At 55.7% G+C, this 22,372-nt stretch overlaps 1 protein-coding gene across 1 annotated transcript in view; it reads right to left on the reverse strand.

Moving 5' to 3' along the window:
* The window catches only part of VAV1 (vav guanine nucleotide exchange factor 1), a 57,698-nt gene that overhangs the window by 12,715 nt on the left and 22,611 nt on the right, over positions 1 to 22,372 (reverse strand). Inside the window, exons 2-22 of the mRNA XM_062178365.1 lie at positions 20,668 to 20,784; positions 20,207 to 20,265; positions 20,038 to 20,106; positions 19,860 to 19,968; positions 19,675 to 19,770; positions 17,888 to 17,956; positions 17,638 to 17,741; positions 17,376 to 17,475; positions 16,809 to 16,904; positions 16,245 to 16,313; positions 16,060 to 16,146; positions 15,876 to 15,961; positions 15,336 to 15,468; positions 13,438 to 13,547; positions 12,853 to 12,954; positions 12,600 to 12,697; positions 12,498 to 12,520; positions 12,308 to 12,353; positions 9,656 to 9,792; positions 8,127 to 8,192; positions 3,418 to 3,449 (exon numbers count right to left, since the gene is read on the reverse strand). Of these exons, the coding sequence (XP_062034349.1) occupies positions 3,418 to 3,449; positions 8,127 to 8,192; positions 9,656 to 9,792; positions 12,308 to 12,353; positions 12,498 to 12,520; positions 12,600 to 12,697; positions 12,853 to 12,954; positions 13,438 to 13,547; positions 15,336 to 15,468; positions 15,876 to 15,961; positions 16,060 to 16,146; positions 16,245 to 16,313; positions 16,809 to 16,904; positions 17,376 to 17,475; positions 17,638 to 17,741; positions 17,888 to 17,956; positions 19,675 to 19,770; positions 19,860 to 19,968; positions 20,038 to 20,106; positions 20,207 to 20,265; positions 20,668 to 20,784 (1,808 nt within the window). The remainder of the gene's footprint in view (positions 1 to 3,417; positions 3,450 to 8,126; positions 8,193 to 9,655; positions 9,793 to 12,307; positions 12,354 to 12,497; positions 12,521 to 12,599; positions 12,698 to 12,852; positions 12,955 to 13,437; positions 13,548 to 15,335; positions 15,469 to 15,875; positions 15,962 to 16,059; positions 16,147 to 16,244; positions 16,314 to 16,808; positions 16,905 to 17,375; positions 17,476 to 17,637; positions 17,742 to 17,887; positions 17,957 to 19,674; positions 19,771 to 19,859; positions 19,969 to 20,037; positions 20,107 to 20,206; positions 20,266 to 20,667; positions 20,785 to 22,372) is intronic.

Below are 22,372 nucleotides of genomic sequence, written 5' to 3' on the forward strand. Positions count from 1 at the left end.
TGACACAGGCCCCAGGCAGTGGCAAGTGGAGCCCAGAGCCAGGCGGTAACTGCCAGGCTTCTCCAAGTCACACCCACACTTTGACACAGGAGCTGCAGGAGCAGCTCAGCCTTCTGGGGCTCACTGGGTCTCTGGAGTTTGGCCACGTCATCAATGGGCCTTTTACTGAGTGCCTACTGTATGCCCAGCTCTGTGGTCACCGGGATGGAGCTAGGGGAAGGAGGGTGACGCACTAGCTTCTGCACAAAATTTAAACGGAGGCCAAAAACCCAGGCACCAAAACAAATAAAACGAACAGCATGGTGTCTTAAAGCAGTATTCTAAATCAACATAAATGCAGCGTTGTGGTAGAGCAAGTTAAACTGCAGCTTGCGACATCAGCACCCTATACTGGAACGCCAGCTTCAGTCCCGGCTGCTCCACTTCCGATCCAGCTCTCTGCTGTGGCCTGGGAAAGCAGTGGAAGATGGCCCAGGTCCTTGGGCCCCTGCACTCACGTGGGAGACCTGGATAAAGCTCCTGGCTTTGGATCAGCACTGCTCTGGCCACTGCAGCCATCTGGGGAGTGACCCAGCGGATGGAAGACCTCTCTCTCTCTCTCTCTCCCTCTCTCTCTCTCTGCCTCTGCCTCTCTGTAACTCTTTCAAATAAATAAATAAATCTTTAAAAAAAAAAAAGAAACAAGACAGGATGACAGGCACACGCCGCTTTGAGCGTGCTACAGCCCAGTGAGTATGAGTACACGTATGGACGTGTATGTAAATGGAGGTGTGTGCGACATTGATGCAAACTTGTGGCACAAGCATGAGTACGTGACCTATGACTTAAGACACATTAATGTAAATGTCAATGTACAACATAAATAACTGGTCATGACATGTAATGTGTAACTATATATAACATAATATAAATGGATGTCTATAATATATGATGTGTAATAACAGGACATAAATGAAAACCTACAAGGTTTGATTATACGTAATATAACAAAGCAAACATGTATTACAAAGTAAATATATAAAATGACAAATATACAGGTATAATAAAAATTATATAATACATAAGGTATATGTAGATGTGAAATGTATGAAATAGCATTATATAAGTGCAACTGTACTGTATGAATATTAATTTTATATAATTATATGACATACGATATTATATGAATATAAGAACTACCGCTAATGATTAAATGATTAATTTCATGTTTTCTTTCACCTCAATTTTTAAAGAAATGAGTACAAGGGCAGGATGTGGCCCTGTGAGTAAAGCCTGGGGTTGACCCCAGCTCTGCTCCTGACCCCAGCCTCCTGCTGACGCACACCTGGGAAGCAGTGGTGATGGCCCTGCAGGATTCACTATCCCACTGTTTCACTCAGGGTAGATACTTTTGGCCTTGTTTTTGTTTTTTTAAAATACGGTACTAACATACCAACCCCAGAGATGTTAAGATGCAGAAAACAAACTGCAGATCTTAGAATGGACAAGACAATGACAACAGCTAATGCTACAGGAAGTTTCACTGGGTACTGAGTCCCGGGCTACACACTTCACAGGCTCATGTAAGCCTCAGAACACTAGGTAGTGACAACACCAGGCAGTGACAACACCACGCAGTGACAACACCACACAGTGACAACACCACGCAGCGACACCACCGTGCAAGGACACCACTGTGCAGTGACATCAGCAACACCACCACACAGTGACACTGCCACACAGTGACAACACCACACAGTGACAACACCATGCAGTAACAACACCACACAGTGACAACACCACACAGTGACAACACCATGCAACACCATTGTGCAGTAACAACACTATGCAGCAACAACACCACACAGCAACACCACCACACAGTGACACTGCCACACAGTGACAACACCATGCAACACCATTGTGCAGTAACAACACTGTGCAGCAACAACACCACACAGCGACACTGCCACACAGTAACAACACCACACAGTGACACTGCCACACAGTAACAACACCACGCAATGACAACACCGTGCAAGGACACCACTGTGCAGTGACACCAGCGTGCAGTGACACCACTGTAAGGCGACACCACTGTGCAGCAACACCACCACAAAGCGACACTGCCACACAGTGACACCACACAGTGACAACACCACACAGCAACACTACCACACAGTGACAACACCATGCAGTGACAACACCACACAGTGACAACGCCATGCAACACCATTGTGCAGTAACACTATGCAGCAACACCACCACACAGCGACACTGCCACACAGTGACAACACCACACAGTGACAACACCACGCAGTGACAACACCATGCAGTGACAACACCACACAGTGACAACACCACGCAGTGATAACACCATTGTGCAGTAACAACACTATGCAGCAACAACACCACACAGTGGCACTGCCACACAGTGACAACACCACACAGTGACACTGCCACACAGTGACAACACCACACAGTAACAACACCACACAGTGACAACACCATTGTGCAGTAACAACACTATGCAGCAACAACACCACACAGTGACACTGCCACACAGTGACTACACCACACAGTGACACTGCCACACAGTGATAACACCACACAGCGGCACTGCCACACAGTGACAACACCACGCAGTGACAACACCACACAGTGACAACACCATTGTGCAGTAACAACACTATGCAGCAACAACACCACACAGTGACACTGCCACACAGTGACAACACCATGCAGTGATAACACCATTGTGCAGTAACAACACCATGCAGCAACAACACCACAAGATAACAACACCATGCAGCAGCAACGCTGTGCAGTGACTACACCATATAGTAGATGCCACAATTAACCTACTTTCCAGCAGGATTAAGTTATCGGCCCAAGGCCACACAGCTGTGTAATGTTCAGATCAAGATTTGAACCCAAGTTAGCAAGCTCCAAAAGTCACATTATAACCCCATACCCTCAGATGCTCAACATGCAACGGGTAAAAAGGGGGAGTGGAGGAACTGCTGCTATCACCACCATGGTCACCATCATCACCACCATCACCATCATCATCACCATCTACATCACTGTCATCACCACCATCACCATCACCTTCATCACCATCAACATCACTGTCACCACCATCACCATCACCACTACCACCATCATCTCCACCACCACCATCACCATTTTCACTATCATCACCTTCGTTGTTGTGACCATTTCCCTTCCAAAAAGACCACAATCTCCCAAGCCCAGGGACCTTTCTTTGCCTTCCCGTCCCCTCAGCAGGTCCCCAGCCCAGGGACAGGTGCAGAAGCCAATGCCCTGGGCTCCGAGAATAAGTGACTGAGCTGGAAGCCCCTCCATGCCCAGCCTGGGTTCCCACCCTACAAACGCCGAGTCAAAAACACAATGGCAGGGTGTGGTCCTACTCACCAGAGATGGACAGACAGGTCCTGGGGAGGGCCCTGGAACACAGACAGAGAACCCAGGTGAGGGCAGAGGCCGCCGCTGGACAACAGACTGCAGGGCACTTCATCCATCCATCCATCTATCCATCCACTCCATGAGCACTACCGAGTGCCTAGAATGTCCCGGACACTGTGCCACTCCTGGGGAACACATCCCTCGCACCTAGTGAGACAGACTGCTCCCACAGCCTAGGAGTGAGTCGTCCTCCCACCTGTGTTGTACGGCCCTCCAGCTAAAAGTGGTTTTTACTTTTTTAAATAATTGATGAAAATCAAAAGAAGAATGTTTCCTGGTGTGTGCAGATTACATAAAATCTACATGTCAGCACCTATACTTTAAGTTTTATGAAATACAGCTGTGCCTGCTGGGGTACAAGCCAGCTGTGCCTTCCTTCGCTTGGCCGTAGCAGGGTTGAGGAGTCTCAGATGTGAGCACGTGGCCCACCGGGCCGAGAATATTTCATCTCCAGCCCTTGACAGAAAACATTTGCCAACCCCAGAGAGACAGGAGTGTGAACCTGCTCACGTCCACTACCTTACACCCATGAGAGATGAACAGATACCATTACAATGGAGTAAGAGGCTGCCTTAAATGGAAGGGAATCATGACACCTGCTAGAGCACGGAGGGACCTCAAGGACATCGCATTCACAGAAATGAATCTGACTCAAAAGGACACGGATCGCATGATGTCACTCACACGAGGTCCCTAGGGTCATCAGATCCACAGAGACAGAAAGCGGATGGTGGGGGAGGCAGAGAGAGGTGTCACAGGGTGAGGATGGGGAGTCTGTGTTTAATGGGGACCGAGGTTGATCTTGAAAAGGTGAGAAGGTTTTGGCAATGGCTACACAACAGCGTGTGTGTGGTAATGCCCCTGACCTGTGCCCATATACCAGTTTTACCATGATTAAGAAAAAGAACAGAACATATGAGGGCCCACCACCCCTAATTCCAAAACATTTATATCTCCCCCAGAAGACCCCACACACATCACCCACTAAGTGGCGAGTCCCTGTTCTGCCTCCAACTCCAGCCCCCCGACAATCACCCTTCCACTCTTCGTACCCCTCCAGACATCCCAGCAGACGGGATACACCAAATAACGCAAAGGTACCACCCAACTGTTCTCCTGGAACGTGGTAACTTAACACTGTACCAACTTCACCTCAGTCTTTAAAACCCGAATGAGATGTTCTGTGTACAGTAATGTGCACAGGTCCCAAGACCCCTGGGGACTAAATGGAGGAGAACGGGCTACGGAGTAAGCCACGGGGAGACTTGTCTGTCTGTCTTCACAGTAAGGAAACAGCAGGTGGATGCACTGAACACCCAGTGGCAGCACTGGGGTGAGGAGGATGGGGACCCCTAGGAGACAGGAGAGCTGCTCTTTCCCGGGTCTTCTCCCAGTCTCCTCGCTGTAACTGAGGAAAAGGAGAAGCTATGCCTGAAGGCAGAGACGGGAGCATGGCCGAGGATGGTGTGCAAATGGCACTGCCGCTGGCAGGACCGAGTCCCCCAGAGAAGAGGCTGAAGCCAGACCGAGGCAGGGAAGATACAACATGGATCTGGTTTTGCGCCAGAAAATACGGATGCCCTCAGGGAACTGTGAGGCCCTGTCTGGCGATCACAGGAGCCGGTATCCAGCGCTCCCTCCTGGTCAGATAGGTATCCTCCTGGGTAGATGACAGACAGATATACAAGTGAGATAGACATCACCCGGATAGATGACAGAGGGATAGACCAGTGAGATAGATATCCCCCTGGGTAGATGACAGAGGGATAGACCAGTGAGATAGATATCCCCCCAGGTAGATGACAGACGGATAGACCAGTGAGATAGATATCCCCCTGGGTAGATGACAGAGGGATAGACCAGTGAGATAGACATCCCCCCAGGTAGATGACAGAGGGATAGACCAGTGAGATAGATATCCCCCTGGGTAGATGACAGACAGATAGACCAGTGAGATAGATATCCTCCATGTAGATGACAGAGGGATAGACCAGGAGATAGATATCCCCCCAGGTAGATGACAGAGGGATAGACCAGTGAGATAGATATCCCCCCAGGTAGATGACAGAGGGATAGACCAGTGAGATAGATATCCCCCCCGGGTAGATGACAGAGGGATAGACCAGTGAGATAGATATCCCCCCGGGTAGATGACAGAGGGATAGACCAGTGAGATAGATATCCCCCCGGGTAGATGACAGACGGATAGACCAGTGAGATAGATATCCCCCCGGGTAGATGACAGACGGATAGAACAGTGAGATAGACATCCCCCCAGGTAGATGACAGAGGGATAGACCAGTGAGATAGACATCCCCCCAGGTAGATGACAGAGGGATAGACCAGTGAGATAGATATCCCCCCGGGTAGATGACAGAGGGATAGACCAGTGAGATAGATATCCCCCCGGGTAGATGACAGAGGGATAGACCAGTGAGATAGACATCCCCCCAGGTAGATGACAGAGGGATAGACCAGTGAGATAGACATCCCCCCGGGTAGATGACAGAGGGATAGACCAGTGAGATAGACATCCCCCCAGGTAGATGACAGAGGGATAGACCAGTGAGATAGACATCCCCCCAGGTAGATGACAGAGGGATAGACCAGTGAGATAGATATATCCCCCGGGTAGATGACAGAGGGATAGACCAGTGAGATAGATATATCCCCGGGTAGATGACAGAGGGATAGACCAATGAGACAGATATCCCCCCAGGTAGATGTCCGAGGGATATACAAGTGAGATAGATATCCCCCCAGGTAGATAAGAGATGGATACACAAGTGATACAGGGAGGATGCATGGATGGATGGATGGATGCATGGATGGATGGATGGATGGATAGGTAGACAAGGATAGACAGGATGGATGGACGGATGTATCGATAGATACATACATACATACTTACATACATACACAGAAATAGAAGAGAGATAATAGACGATAGGTTAGAGATATACACAATGGCACCGGCGCTGTGGCATAGAGGGTTAAAGCCCTGGCCTGCAGTGCTGGCATCCTATATGGGTGCTGGTTTGAGTCTCGGCTGCTCCTCTTCCAATCCAGTTCCCTGCTAATGCACCTAGGAAAGCAGCAGATGATGGCCCAAGTCCTTGGGTTCCTGAACCCATGTGGGAGACCCAGAAGAAGCTCCTGGTTCCTGGTCTCAGATTGGCCCAGCTCCAACCTTTGTGGCCATTTGGGGAGTGAACTAGCAGATGGAAGACCTTTCTCTGTCTCTACCTCTAACTCTTTCAAATAAATAAAATAAATCATTTTTAAAAATACACATGACAGGCCAAAGAGATAGATACATAGACGGATGACAGGTAGATAAATAATACACATTATAGACAGATAATAAATAGATTCGAGGGATAGACGATTGGTGATAGATGGATATAGAAACAGATAGACAATAGACAGGTGGATGGATGGGTAGATAGGTGGATATAGACAATAGATTGACAGACAAGTGAAAAGAAAGAGAAGACACACACAGAGACAGGGTAGAAGGGATAGTTCTTCACCACAGAACACCAGCTGACAAACGTGGAAGGAAAGACGGAGCTGGGAGCTCACGACATGACATGCCAGGGGAGAAACCACTGGCCAAAGATACCAAGGGCCAGCACTGTGGCACAGCAGGCTAAGCCTCTGCCTGCAGTGCCGGCATCCCATACGGGTGCCAGCTGGAGTCCTGGCTGCTCCACTTCCAATCCAGCTCTCTGCTGTGGCCGGGGAAAGCAGTGGAAGATGGCCCAAGTGCTTGGGCCCCTGTAACCGTATGGGAGACCCAGAGGAAGCTCCTGGCTCCTGGCTCCTGGCTTCAGATCAGCTCAGCTCCAGCTGGTACAGCCATCTAGGGGAGTGAACCAGCGGATGGAAGACCTCTCTCTGTGTCTCTCCCTCCCTCTCTCTCTCTCTCTCTAACTCTGCTTCTCAAATAAATAAAATTTTTTAAAAAATTAAAAGCCAGCAAAGGACACTGTGTGTGAGAATCTGAATACAGGCTACAGGTTACATAAGAGCGCGTGTCGAGGCCAATTCCCGAGGCTCTGAAAGCCATGCCGTGGTGACGCACGAGAAGGCTCCATCCTCTGCAGGCTCACTTATCCATCAGCAGAGAGAAAGGCCGAGCGGCAGAACAGGCAGGCCAGTACATCAACAGCCGATAAACCTGGGGAGGAGGCTCTGTGCCCATGGCTCAGAGTGCAGGCTGACGGGAGGCTAGAGTGACACACAGCCCCACAGAGCTGGGCCGACCAGTGGGCAGAGTGGGCAATCTGGGTGCAGAGGGAAGGGGCGCCACGTCTGGGGAGAACTGGGGAGATCTGAGGTCAGCACAGAGTGCGGGGTCCACGCAGCATGACGTGGACACGTGTGTCCATCAGACACCCTGAGGGGCCCAGTCCAGGGACAACCCCCGTCTGCACTCAGGTGTTTTCCATGAAGTGACTCGAAAGGAAGACAGGCCCTTCCTCCACCGTAGCCTCATGCAGGGCCCCTTGGCCAGGGAGGCGAAACGGCGAGATGAGGGAGGACCCACCGGGGTAGCAGCTCCCCCAACCCCTGGGACATCCTCTCAGGTCTCTCCACCTCCCAGGAGCCTCTCTGGACCCCTGGCCCCTGCCACCCACACCTGAGGCACTCACATGGACGTAGGGCTTCACCCTGTTACAGGGAAACCAGCCGACTTCATTGGTCGCCGTATTCCTGCCCTAAGAATCCAGGAGACAAAAGCAGAGAGGGGTTACGGGCATCCATGTGTCTGTGTATGTGTGTGTGTGCATATGTATGTGTCTCTGTGTGTATCTGTGTGTCTGTGTCTATGTGTGTCTGTGTGTGTCTGTGTCTATGTGTACATGTCTGTGTGTGCATGTCAGTGTGTGTATGTGTGTGTCTGTGGGTGTCTGTGGGTGTGTGTTTATGTGTGTCCATGTGAGTGTGTGTTCATGTGTATATATGTGTGTCTTGTGTGTGTCTATATGTGTATGTGTATGTATGTGTGTACATGTGTGTATGTGTTTGCATGTGTGTGTCTCTATGTGTGTTTGCATGTGTGTGTCTGCATGTCTGTGTGTATGTGTGCCTGTATGTGTGTATGTGTGAACATGTGTCTCTGTGTGTGTGTATGTGTGTGTCTGTGTGACTATATGTGTATGTGAGTGTATGTGTGTGTTTGTGTGTATATGTGTGTATGCGTCTGTGTCTGTGGGTGTATGTATGTGTCTGTGGGTGCATGTCTATGGATGTGTCTGCATGTGTATCTGTGTGGCTGTAGGTACATGTGTGTGCCTGTGTATGTTTATCTGTGTCTGCGTGTGTGGGGGTGTCTGTGGGTATATGTGTGTGCCTGTGTGTGCAGGTCTGTGTGCCTGTGTATGTGTATGTATGCATGTGTGTCTGTGTGTGCCTGTGCATCTGTGTGCCTGTGTCAGTATGTATCTGTATATGCCTGTGTGTGTCTGTGTCTGTGTGTGTGGGAGTGTGTATGCGTGTGCATGTCTGTGCATATGTGTATGTATGTATGTGTACCTGTGTGTGCCTGTGCATCTGTGTGCCTGTGTCTGTATATGCCTCTGTGTCTGTGTGTGCACATGTGCATGTGTGTGTGCATGCGTGTGCACGTGTGCATGTGTGTGGGTGTGTGTGCATGTGTGTGTGCATTTGTGTGTGTCTGTGGATGTCTGTATGTGTCTGTGGTTGTGTGTGTGTGCCTCTGTATCTGGGTATGTATCTGTGTGCTTGTGTGTCTGTGTGTGCCTGTGTGTGTCTCTGTATGTCTGAATGTATGTGTACATCTGTTCCTGTGTCTACGTGTGTCTGTGTGTGTCTGTTGTGTATCTGTATGTATGCTTGTGTGTATTTGGGTATGTTTGTGTGTCTGTGTCTGTGTGTGTATCTGTGTCTGCGTATGTGTCTGTCTCTGTGTGTGCACATCCGTCTGCCCAATAACCACTCTGCTTGTCCAGACTTGGATTTCCCAGGAGGTGTCCAGTATCAACTTCCTGGGGAGAGGACAGCTCAGACGGGTCAAGGCTAGAAATCCCCATCGGCTTCACCTCTCCCCAGGCACCACCTCTGAGCCAGGTGGGGCTGGGACCCCCTTCCCAAGGTCACCTGCACCCAGGATTCCCCCCCTGGGTCCTGCCCACCACCCCATGGCCCCAGCAGCCTTTACCTCCCACCAGTTCTGCTCGGCCTCCGCCTTGGTGAGCTCCACAATGTCCCCAAGGCTGAGCTGCAGAAAGGGTCCGAAGGCTCCAGGGGGCGGGGGCAGCCCGAAGTACTCCTGAAACACTTCCATCTTGGGCAGGCCTGGAGGGCAGGGACGAGGAGGGGCAGGCTGGGTGGTGATGGCCAGGCAGGGATGAGGTGGGGCAGGCTGGGGGGTGATGGCCAGGGCAGGGATGAGGTGGGGCAGGCTGGGTGGTGCTGGCCAGGCAGGAATGAGGTGGGGCAGGCTGGGTGGTGATGGCCAGGGCAGGGATGAGGTGGGGCAGGCTGGGGGGTGATGGCCGGGGCAGGGATGAGGTGGGGCAGGCTGGGTGGTGATGGCCAGGGCAGGGATGAGGTGGGGCAGGCTGGGGGGTGCTGGCCAGGCAGGGACAAGGTGGGGCAGGCTGGGGGGGTACTGGCCAGGCAGGGATGAGGTGGGGCAGGCTGGGGGGTGCTGGCTGGGGCAGAGACAAGGTGGGGCAGGCTGGGTGGTGATGGCCAGGCAGGGATGAGGAGGGGCAGGCTGGGGGGTGCTGGCTAGGCAGGGACGAGGTGGGGCAGGCTGGAGTGCTGGCCAGGCAGGGATGAGGTGGGGCAGGCTGGGGGGTGCTGGCTAGGCAGGGACGAGGTGGGGCAGGCTGGAGTGCTGGCCAGGCAGGGATGAGGTAGGGCAGACTGGGGGGTGCTGGCCAGGCAGGGACGAGGTGGGGAAGGCTAGGGGGTGCTGGCCGGGGCAGAGACAAGGTGGGGCAGGCTGGGTGGTGATGGCCAGGCAGGGACGAGGAGGGGCAGGCTGGGGGGTGCTGGCCAGGCAGGGATGAGGTGGGGCAGGCTGGGGGGTGCTGGCTGGGGCAGAGTTGAGGTGGGGCAGGCTGGGGGGTGCTGGCTGGGGCAGAGTTGAGGTGGGGCAGGCTGGGGGGTGCTGGCCGGGGCAGGGACGAGGTGGGGCAGGCTGGGTGTGCTGGCCAGGCAGGGACGAGGTGGGGCAGGCTGGGGTGTGCTGGCTGGGGCAGGGACGAGGTGGGGCAGACTGGGGGGTGCTGGCCAGGCAGGGACGAGGTGGGGCAGGCTGGGGGGTGCTGGCCGGGGCAGGGACGAGGTGGGGCAGGCTGGGTGTGCTGGCCAGGCAGGGACGAGGTGGGGCAGGCTGGGGGGGGTACTGGCCAGGCAGGGACGAGGTGGGGAAGGCTAGGGGGTGCTGGCCGGGGCAGAGACAAGGTGGGGCAGGCTGGGTGTGCTGGCCAGGCAGGGACGAGGTGGGGCAGGCTGGGGGGTGATGGCCAGGCAGGGATGAGGTGGGGCAGGATGGGTGGTGCTGGCTGGGGCAGGGACAAGGTGGGGCAGGCTGGGGGGTGCTGGCCAGGCAGGGACGAGGAGGGGCAGGCTGGGGGGTGCTGGCCAGGCAGGGATGAGGTGGGGCAGGCTGGGTGGTGCTGGCCAGGCAGGGACGAGGTGGGGCAGGCTGGGGGGTGCTGGCCGGGAGCTCTCCAGCCGGAGTCTCATGGACACCAGCAGGGTGGGCAAGAGGAGGAAGACTGACAATACCAAGTGGTGGCAAGAGTAAGGAGGAACGAGGGCTCCTCTGCACTGCTGGTGGGGACCCACTTAGGAAAAGCACCGGGCAGCAGCCACGAGAGCAGAGCACAGACCCAGCAATGCTGCCCAGTGCACACACCCAAGAGAAGTGAAGAGGTACGGCCGCACCGGGGCAGGTCTACGGCACTGGGTGAAGGTGCCATGTGGGGTCCCTGTGTCCCACGTCAGAGTGCCTACGCTTAAGTTCCAGCCCTGCCCCTGCATCTTGCAAACGTGCACCCTAGGAGGCAGCAGGAGATGGCCCAGGTATCTGGGTTCCTGCCAGCCACATGGGAGACCCAGAATGAGTTCCTGGTTCTCAGCTTTGGCCTGGCCAAGGCTCCAGCCACTGTGGGCATTTGGGGAGTGAACCAACAGATGGGACATCTCTCTCTCTCTCTCTCTCTCTCTCTGCAATGAACTAACATTTTAAAATAGCATTCTTATTCACAATAGCTAAAAACTGGCAAGAAACAAAATGTCCTCAACAGCATAGGCAGACAGATTGTGACACAGTCACACCGTGAAATACTATGCAGCAATGACAAAGGATGAGCTCCTGCTACATCCGTGCACCTCACCAACGCTGTGTTGGACCACAGGAGCCAGACACTCAGAAACAAGGGCCGACTTCATTTACGGGAAGTCTGAGGGAAGGCAAAACCATTGCTATGGAGGCCGCACAAAAACCAGCAGCAGGTGAAGGCGTGCAGCCTCTCCCCTCTGGCACTGGGCTCCCACTCTGCGCCCTCCCCTTCCCCTTGGAATCCGTGTCCTGCAGGCCGGGAGGTGCTGAGGGGAGCAGCTATGGGTGTGCCAAGCCAGCCGGGACTGCAGACGGACAGAGCTGGGCCACGTGGCCACACTCTGGGCCAGGCGAGGACTTGAGCTAGGGCTTTCTCAGCTTGGGGCTCCTGGGGCTGGAACAAGCGGGGCCTCCTGAAGCCAGCACTATCATCCCCAACCGTCCCTGGGTCAGGACGGCTGCAGCACAGGCCCGCGGGCCTCCCGCCCCACACGGCGCCCCCTGCTGACTCACCCAGCTCACCCCTCTTTTTGTCCTGCGCCCTGCGGTGCAGCTTGTCCTGGAACGAGAGACCAAGAGTGTCACCGGGGCCACCTGCGCCCAGCCTGGGGGTCCCTCAGCCCTGTCTCTGTTAACGCACTCCCTCCCCGGGGTGAACCGTGCCCTGGGCTTTCCTGCACACACAGGAGCACGCCAGTCTCACCTTCTTCAAGGTTCCTGAAAAATCTACGGAAGGAACAAGGAACTGGTTAGGACAGGGAATCCCCCAGGAGGAGCCAGGCCCCCTCCCCCACCCACCCCATACCTTGTCCGTGCCGGCCGCAGGGAGGGACTCTGCCCAGGCACTCCTTGTGTGCGGGCGTCCGGCAGCGCTGACAGCGGTAGCCCTGGTAAAAGGTGCCCCTGCGATGCACGGGAAAAGTCGTCTATCGGCACAGCCGGCCACCCCACCAGCCACGGCAGGAGGTCCCTGGAGAAGCTGAGCGGTGCCTCCCACGCCCCCCAGCCAGCCCCTCTAGCGAGGAAGGGCCCGCCAAGCCCCCGACCCAGGCGCCCACCTCAGCAGCATCTGACAAGCCTTGCAGGAAGTGGTCTCCTCGAAGGAGAACATCTGGAAGTCGTGGCCGTTGGCCGTGGCGTTCTCAGGGTAGATGTTGGAGCTGCAAGGGGAAAATGGACAAGGAGTGGCATTTCATTGCTCGTTACAGCTGGGCGACGTTCCCGGCGTGGACGTCTGTCCATCCATCAATGGCCGGCTGCTGGGACCGAGGGTGGACACAGAAATCGGGTGTGCACTGGCCAGGGGTTGGGGGAGCAGGCAACAGGGAGTGGTTGCTTCCTGGGCGCAGGGTCTCCTCTGGGGGCAAGGACACGGTTGTAGGAGATTGGGGTGACGGCTGCACCACCTTAGTGCACGGAACAACACGGGATTGTGCATTCCGGAGTGGTCCTGTACCTCCTCGGGAGGAGGAGGAGGAAGAGGAGGAGGAGGAGAAAAAAAATCAGTCAGTGGCAGGCAGGCCTGGGAAGTCTGCAGAACCTTGAGCCTGCCCTGCCCATTTTCCAGACTTGGAAACTGAGGTTCAGTGTGGGGTGGAGGGGAGGGGGCCGGGACACCAAGTCCCCCGTGGGCAGGCACTCACATGGCCATCTCAAACTGCTCCATCCACTTCTTCTTCATCTCCCGGGTCTTGAAGAACAGCTCGTAGCCCTGGGCGCCTTGGTCCTCAATCAGGAGAAACATGTGGCTCCACTGCGGGGAGGCAGAGACCAGCCTGAGGCCCCTCCCTGCAGGGGGTGGACCCCTCCCCAGGGGGGAGCAGACAGCAGTGCCCTGGACACAGGGCCACCAACCCACAACCCACGCACACACACGCTCTGCAGGGCCCCGCACCACACACAGCCTGTCATTCACCATTCTCCCATCCGTGCATCCGTGTATCCCACAAGCATTCAGAGTGCCTGCCGGGCGACAGACCCGACGTCAGCAGCTGGGGACAGAGTGGTGAGCAGGGTGCTGGCCCCAGGCCTCCATCCTGGAGGACAGACAGACCACTGAGGGGCAATGACGAGGCAGGGATCAGAGCCTGGACGGGGGCTCAGGAACCAGAGAAGCAGGAGCCGAGGGGACAGGGGGTCTCCAAGGTCTGAACAGGGAGGAAGAGGGAGGGGAGAAAAAGCAGAGGGCAGCCAGGAAAAGCCAACAGGGAGAGGTCACCGCACAGAGCACAGAGCACCACCTTGGCCATCGCAGTCTCCCACAACAGCTCCCAGCCCCCGCCCGCCTGGTCACCGCCTTCGTAGAACATGTTCCTCCAAGAATGCCAGCGCCCTGGGACAGGGCACCGAGCTGCTCTGCTCTCCATTTTAGCCCTGTGCTAGGCCCCGGATGTAGGAGGGACTTCGCCAAGCCCCACCAAAAACAAGATGAAAAGAGAATGCACCTTTTCCATGGATTTTGTGCAGGCTCCTCACGTGACAGACGCTCCACTAAGAAAATGGCTGAGTGGACTAGTGACACACACTTCCATGTCCTCTCAGCAACACACACGCAAACACACACACATAAATACACACATACACAATCACACATGCACATGCAAACACACATGACCACATATATGCACATACATACACGTATACACACATGTATACATGATACACATATTCACAACACATACACATGCACAAACACATACATGCACATATGCACATGCATAGACATGCACATATACATAGACACATAGACACATGTATGCATGTACACATTATACATGACACATGCACAAATATAAGATGTATAGATGACATATATGCATGCACACACATACACATATACATATGCATAGACACAGACACATAGACACATACATGTACACATAGACATATGCATCTACACATAGACATATATGCACATACATGTACACATATGTGCATATGCAGACGTATATGCACATGCATGTACACAATGTGCATACGCATAGACACAGATATACACATACATGTACACATATATACATATGCATAGACGCAGACATATACACATACATGTACACACATATACATATGTATGTACACAGACACATATGCACATACATGTACGCACATGTATGCACACTCACATATACACATATTTGCATATACATATGCACATGCACAACATATATGCACACATGTACACACATGTACATATACATTTATTCACACATATGCATGCACGTGCATACATACACACATGAACATGCAGAATATGTACATTCATATGTGCACTGCACATACATACATATGTGCATACGCACATACATCCACATGTGCATGTACACACATGTGCATGGGCACATATATTCACACATGCACACATGTATAGACACATGCACGTGCACAGCATATATACACACATGTATGTGTGCACTGCACATGCATACATACACACACATACATGCACACAAACACACACATGCACACACAGGAAGTTCAGAGGCCGAGCACAGGCCCCAAGCCTGCCCCATCCCAGGACCCCCGTGCCGCCATCTTGCCCCACCTTCTTGTTGTCTCTGTCTCCGGAGGAGTCGTCGCGAACCTGGAAGCTGTGCAGGTTCACAAAGTCCTTGAGGTCGTAGGAGTCCCCACGGCGCTTACAGATGAGCAGGGCCTTGTCCAGCAGGAAGGCGTACCTGGAATAGCAAGTCTGCGTCCTCCAGCTGGCCCCTCCGCCTCTCTGCCCCACTCCCTCCACTTGCTTGGCCCCACTCTCCCTTCATCCCTCTCCTTGGTCCTCTTTGCCACGCCCCCCACCCATCCTGACCTCACGCACCTGGTCTGTGTGGCCCCAACACCTGTCAGTCTAGGCTCCACTGTTTGCTTCCTGGGACCCTAACTACCTGTCTAGTAATCCGGCTCCATTTCCATCCCCACTCAGGCTCCTCCCCCAATCCTGTTGGCTCCGCCCACAGCCTATCTATACCTGGCCCCACCCCTGCCGTGCCTCCTTCCCAGACCCTGAATGGCTCTGCTCACCTATTAGGAACCTGGCCCTTTCCCCTCCCAGGCTCCACCCCAGGGCCGTTTTGGCTCCGCCCACCTGTCCATCTTGGAGCGCCGTTCCACTGAGGTGATCTTCAGCTCCCCGTCCATCTTGGGCCGGCCGTAGTGGGCCAGAGACTGGTCCTGCACAGCAGGCAGGGGGTCTGCCAAGGCCCACCCAGGAGCAGCAGAGCCGCCCTCCCCAGCGGCCACACCCCCCGCCTGCCAGCCCCGCCCCTCACCAGGTTCTCGATGGACAGCTGGAAGTTGGTGATCTGCCGCAGGGTCTCGTTGTCGCGCTTGACCTCGTTCACGCACTGCGCCAGGTCCTGGGGGCAGGGCAGGGGTGAGCGCAGCCCCCACGTCCGGCCCAGCCTCCTCCCCGGCTGGGAAGCCCGAGACCCGCCCCGACCAGGGGCCCCCTCACCCTCATGGCGTCCAGGGCCAGCCGCAGGTTCTCCTTCTCCATCGCATCCTGCGTGTGCTTCACCAGCTCCTGCGTGGACACGGAAGGGCCGTCACCCGGGCCAGCCTCCCCTCCACCCTGACCCCCAACAGCATTCTCGCAAACCAGCCCAGCCCAGCCGCTCCTCCCTCATCCTGCTCAGCTGGGCCCCAGGGGACCATCCTAGTGGGTGCACCCAGTGGGTGCTGCCCCACCCACCCTCAGGTACATCCTGCTCACCTGGGCACCAGGGCCCATCCCAGTGGGTGCTGCAGCCGCGCCCACCCTCAGGGGCATCCTGCTCACCTGGGCCCCAGGGCCCATCCCAGTGGGTGCTGCAGCCGCGCCCACCCTCAGGGGCATCCTGCTCACCTGGGGCCCATCCCAGTGGGTGCTGCAGCCCCACCCACCCTCACGGTGCCTCATGCTCACCTGGGCGCCAGGGCCCATCCCAGTGGGTGCTGCAGCCCCGCCCACCCTCAGGTACATCCTGCTCACCTGGGCACCAGGGCCCATCCCAGTGGGTGCTGCCCCGCCCACCCTCACCTGGAGGAGTAGATGGTATTTGAGCACCCGCTGCATAGGCACCATGAGCAGGTCCCGCAAGGTGAACCTGCCGTTGTTCGCTCGCTGAGAACATTCCTGCGGGAGTCAGAGGACAGCGGGGTGTCGAGGACGGGCGGCGCAGGTGCACAGGCGTCGTTTCCCTCCCCGACCCCGAGGACATAAAGAAGGACACCCAGGGCCCGTGCTGCTGGCCTGGGGGCAGAGGGGCAGGACCAGGGGCCCCATCCCTGCTGTGTCTCCACTACACACAGATCCAGGTTGGGGTTCAGTCCAGGCTCCAACCCAGGCGGGGACTGGGGCACGGTATAAAGTCAGAGACTTCAGCCCAGACTTGGGGCACAGTCAATGCTGGGGTGTAGCCCAGGGCTGGCGCTCCGCTGGGGGTCAGGGTTGACCTGATAATGTGGGGTCAGCTCCGGGACCAGGGCTCAGTGCTCCAGCCTGCTCTGAGCCCTGCTTCGTCCTCCCCTTGGCTGCCTCCCTTGCAGGCACTGGCTGAGCCATTCCCCACGCAGCCCCCGGGGCCTAGGAGGGCCCATCCCCCACCTCCAGCTTCATCTGCACGTCCTCCCGGGCTGTGGCCACCTGGTCCAGGTGCTTGCTGGCAGACTCCACCTGACTGCAGTAGCGACCATAGACAAGGAACCTACAGGAAGAGGACAGGTTGGCAGGGGAGGGCGGCAGGCACTGGGGTCAGTCTTGGCCTCCCGGCTTGCCAGCTGGGTGATGCTGAGCCTCCCTATCCAGCGGCCTCTGGGGGCTGGGGTGGGGGGGAGGGGGCTCCTGGACACCCAGGCAGGGCTCTCACCTCTCCTTGTATTTGATGAAGACCTGGTACAGGTTGGAGGCCGCAGGTGTAGACAAAGCTTCCTTCATCTCCTTCAGAAAGTGGGTGTGCACCCGAAGCAAGTCCTGGGGGGGGGGGGGGCGGGGTGTGGGCCGGGACCGGAGTCTGGGGCCGAGGAGCCGGCGGCCTGCCCTATGTCTGTGACTCCCAGCCCCGCCCCCAGGGCCAGCCGAGGGGACAGAGGCCGAGGGCCGGGCTCCGGCCGGCTCACCTCGATGTTGACGAAGATGATCTCGATGTCCTGAGGTTTGAGGAACCTCTGCAGGGGCTTCATGAAGTGCTGGGGGGCAGGAGGGAGAGCGATGCAGTGAGAACCCTGCCCTCCAGCCTAGCGCCACAAAGAAGCAGAGGTGGGAAGAGTCGGACAGAAACAGCGGAGGGGCAGGAATCGGGGAAAAGGAAGCTGAGGCAGGGAGACAGACAGAAACACAAAAGGAGAGGGAGAAGGCTCACTCCAAAACTCGGTGCAGCAGGTTCACCTGCTGCTTGCAACATGGCCGGCATCCCATACCGGGGCACCAGCTCAAGTCCTGGCTGCTCTGCTTCTGCCCCAGCTCCCTGCTGATGCGCCTGGGAAAGCAGAAGATGGCCCAGGTGCTCGCGCTCCTGCACCCATGCGGGAGACCCGGAGGGAGTTCCAGGCTCCTGGCTTCAGCCTGACCCAGCTCCGGCCATTGGAGTCATTTGAGAGATGAGACAGTGGATGGAAAACTGACAGCTCGCTCTCTCGCTCTCTCGCTCTCTGTCTCTGTCACTCTGCCTTTCAAATAAATAATAAGCTGTGCGTGATTGTTCATAGCAGAATTATTCATAATAGCCCCAAAGTGGAAGCATCCATGGATGAATGGAGAAACAATTGTGGTATATCCATACAATGGAATATTATTCGGCCATGAAAAGGAACACGGACATTCGCTGCAACGTGGATGAACCGTGGAAACACACTCCATGAAAAGAAGCCAGGCACAAAGGGCCACATCGTGTGTGGCTTCATCGACGGGAAACGCCCCGAACTGGCAAATAAACAGAGACAGGGCATGGACCGCTGTGGTTTCCCGGGGCCGGGGGAGCAGGGAGACTTGGTACGGGGATTTTTTAGAGGCGGATGAAAAATTAGACCGTGGCGAGGGCTGCACCACCTCACAGATGAACCATACGGTACATGAACTGAATCTCAATACAGCTTTTGTTAAAGGAGATGCAGGGAAGAGACAAAAGAAAGCTGGAGGGAGAGAGGCGTGGCAGCTGGATGCCTCCCGCACTGGAGCCCCTGGCTGCTCTTCTCCCAAGCCAGCTCCCTGCTGACACACCTGGACAGACTGCCAAGGACGTGGGTCCTGCTATCCATGTGCAAGACAGGGACGGAGTGCCAGGACCCTCGCTTCACATGGAAGTCTGTCTGTCTCTTTCTCTCCCTCTCTCTGTCACTCTGTCCTTCAGATAAATAAAAAAATCAATCTTAAAAATATATATGACTGCGGTTAAGACGCCCAAGTACCACACTGGAATGCCTGGGTCTCATTCCCGGCCGTGGCTCCAGTGCAGATTCTGGGAGGCAGCCGTGAGGGCTCAAGTGCTGGGGCCCCTGCTCCCACGTGGGAGACCCGGCTGGAGCTCCTGCACCTGGCTTTGGTCTGGCCCAGCCCTGGCTGTTGCAAGTATTTGGGGAATGAACCAGCAGATGGAAGACCTCTCTCCTTCTCTCCGCGTGTGTGCATGTGTGTGTGTGTGTTGCAAATAAATAATAAAAATAAATACAGAGAATAGAGATAGGGATGAGAATATAGGAAAAGACTGAAACAGGATCAGGGAGGCACACAGGGACAGAGAGTCAGATGGAGAGACACAGACAAGAGAGACAAGGGAAAGGCAGAGACACCCAGAGTAGAAGAGAAACTTAGAAACGCAAAGCAAAGGAGCCCGGGCAGGGCCCGCGCGAGGCCCCGGGAGCGCCAGGCGGGGGCGTGCCCTGCCGCCGGCTCCCGCGGGCGCGCGCACCTGCTGGATGGAGGCCAGCGTGTCCGTGTACTTCTCCTCCGTCTGCTGGATCTCTCGCAGGCAGCAGCACCGCTTGTCATACTCCGTCATCTTGTGCTGCGGGTGAGGAGGGGAGGTCGATGCTGAGCAGGCCTGTGGCTGCCACCCGCCCACCGCCCACCCAGGCCTGGGGCTGCGCCGCGCACCGGCGTGGGCACCGGATCCGTGCGCATGAGGTCCTCGTAGATCTCATCGCCCTCTGCCTCTTCGTTCTCCACGCAGTCGTACAGGTCCTCGTCCTCCTCCACGGTGTCGCTGCGGGACACAGAGTCAGCTGGGGCCGCAGGAGCCCGCGGGCCCCACACCCACCAACCCCACACTCACTCGATCTGGTCGGACAGGCCACTGTAGATGTCCTCATCGCCCATGCTGTCCTCGTCGATGGGGAAGGGCCTGGGGGACCCAGAAGGCGTGAGGCAGGAGGGTGGGGCCAGGTGGGAGGGGGCTCCACGGAGGGGGAAGACGGGGTCCCGTGGCCCAGGCGGTTACTCACATGATCCCCTTGTTCTGGGCAATCTCCGTCCAGGACAGAGCAGACAGGGTGTAGATGACCTGCGGCAAGGATCCCGGCTGCTCAGGGAGCCCGTCGCCCACCCCCCAGCAGGGCTTTGGATCCCAAGCACCGGAGGCTAGACCTTCAGGTCGGACCCCATGGCTCTAGAATTTTCTCCCACCACTTGCTTCCATCTTTAATGCTCACAGATACTGGCACAGGGCAGGAATGGTGTGGTTCTCGACTACAGATAAGGAACCCCGGGCTCAGAGAGGCACCGACTCCTATCTGGGGTCCCTCAGCGAGCAGTGAAGCCGGGGCTTGAACCCAGGCCCAGCTGGGCCCCGTGCCACTTGTCTGGCTCCTCTGCGGAGCCTCTGGTGGGGTCTCTGCTTACCCAGCGTGGAAGTTAATGGAAACGCATTGAAAGCCAGTTGTTGGGCTCAAGGAGCCCAGCTCACCTTCCCAAAATCCTGCACATCGAAGAGGTCAAAGGCCTCGAAGAGGTCGCTCCGCTTGAGGCCGAACTTCTCGCAGCAGGTGGAGAGGAAGGTGCGGATGTTCTTGAGACACAAGAACTGTGGGGGAGGGGGCGGCCAGAGAGGCGGGAGGTGAAGACCAGAGGACACACTGACCGCAGGGCGGCCTCCCTTGGGGCCCACACAGACGGAGGTGCGGGCTCCCGTCCTCAAAACAGCTCCCAGGCCGGCGCTGTGGCATAGCAGGTAAAGCCACTGCCCGAAGTGCCAGCATCCCATATGGGCACCAGCTCGAGTCCTGGCTGCTCCACTTCCCATCCAGCTCTCTGCTGTGGCCTGGGAAAGCAGTAGAAGATGTCCCAAGTCCTTGGGCCCCTGCACCCACATGGGAGACCCGGAAGAAGCTCCTGGCTCCTGGCTTCAGATCAGCCCAGCTCCTGCTGTTGTGGCCATTTGGGGAGTGAACCAGCATAGGAAAGACCTCTCTCTCTCTCTCTCTCTCTCTCTCTCTCTCTCTCTTCCTCCCTCCCTCTTCTTCTCTGTGTAACTCTCTCAAATAAATAAATAAATCTTTAAAAAAAAAAAAAAAAAGCTCCCTTCTGAGCTAGATTAGGCTGTCCCTGAAGCCAGATTTACTCCCTCACACTTTTTTATGGAGGGGAAACTCACAAAACATAAAAGTGATTGCCAACAGAAGGTTCTGGTATATCCGGAACGTTCCTCAGCCCTGGGAAGGAGTGAGGCACTGATACAAGCCACAGTGTGGTTGCTCCTCAGAAACGTCTGCTAAGTGAGAAAGCCAGACACGGAAGGTCACACTGTGTGTGGGTCCACCAGTATGAGAAACCCCCTAGGCGTGAACGTCTCAGGTCTGAGCTAAAACATGTCTTGCCTTGTCTAAGCCAGGACAAGTTGAGTTGCTGTGTCTTGCAACCAGATGTTGTTAATAATACAGCAACGGGACATCACTCTCAAATTTGGATAGCTGATGGTCTGGGAAAGCAGTAGAGGATGGCCCAAATGCTTGGGCCCCTGAGCCCATGTGGGAGACCCAGAAGAAGCTCCTGGCTCCTGGCTTCAGATTGGCCCACCTCTGGCCATTGTGGCCATCTGGGGAGTGAACCAGTGGATGGAAGACTGACTCTGTCTCTCTCTGTCTCTCTGTGTCTCTGTCTCTCTAGCTCTTGCTCTCGCTCTCTCTCTCTCTCGCTCACACTCTCTCAGCCTCTGCCCCTCTGTAACTCTGCCTTTCAAATAAAAATAAATAATTTTTTTTTTAATTTGGACAGATGGCTCTGATCAAAACAAATTCTTGTGCCCATGAATCAGCCCTGTATTTGGTTCATCCAGTATCCCAGTGGGCCCAGGTTTCTCTGCGGCCCCTCAGATTCTACAGAATTCCAGTCAACTTCCCACTCGCCAGCACTCCCACCCCCAGCACGTGCACTTCGTGTCTTCCCTGGGCCTCACACTCTGAGTCAATGGAGGCCAAGAGTCCGACACAGCCTCCCTGGGAGAACAATTAGAATCCACCCTCCAAAGCCACACAGCTTATGACTGTCTTCACACAAAATGTCCAGGTCGATCCACACGATGGACTATTACTCTGCCATGAAAAAGAGGAGCAAAGTCCTGTTTGACGCTCCCACAGGGATGAACCTTGGAAAATCCCCAGAGCGAGAAGCCA

The sequence above is a fragment of the Lepus europaeus genome, chromosome 20, assembly GCF_033115175.1.
Source record: "Lepus europaeus isolate LE1 chromosome 20, mLepTim1.pri, whole genome shotgun sequence".
Classification (NCBI taxonomy): domain Eukaryota; kingdom Metazoa; phylum Chordata; class Mammalia; order Lagomorpha; family Leporidae; genus Lepus; species Lepus europaeus.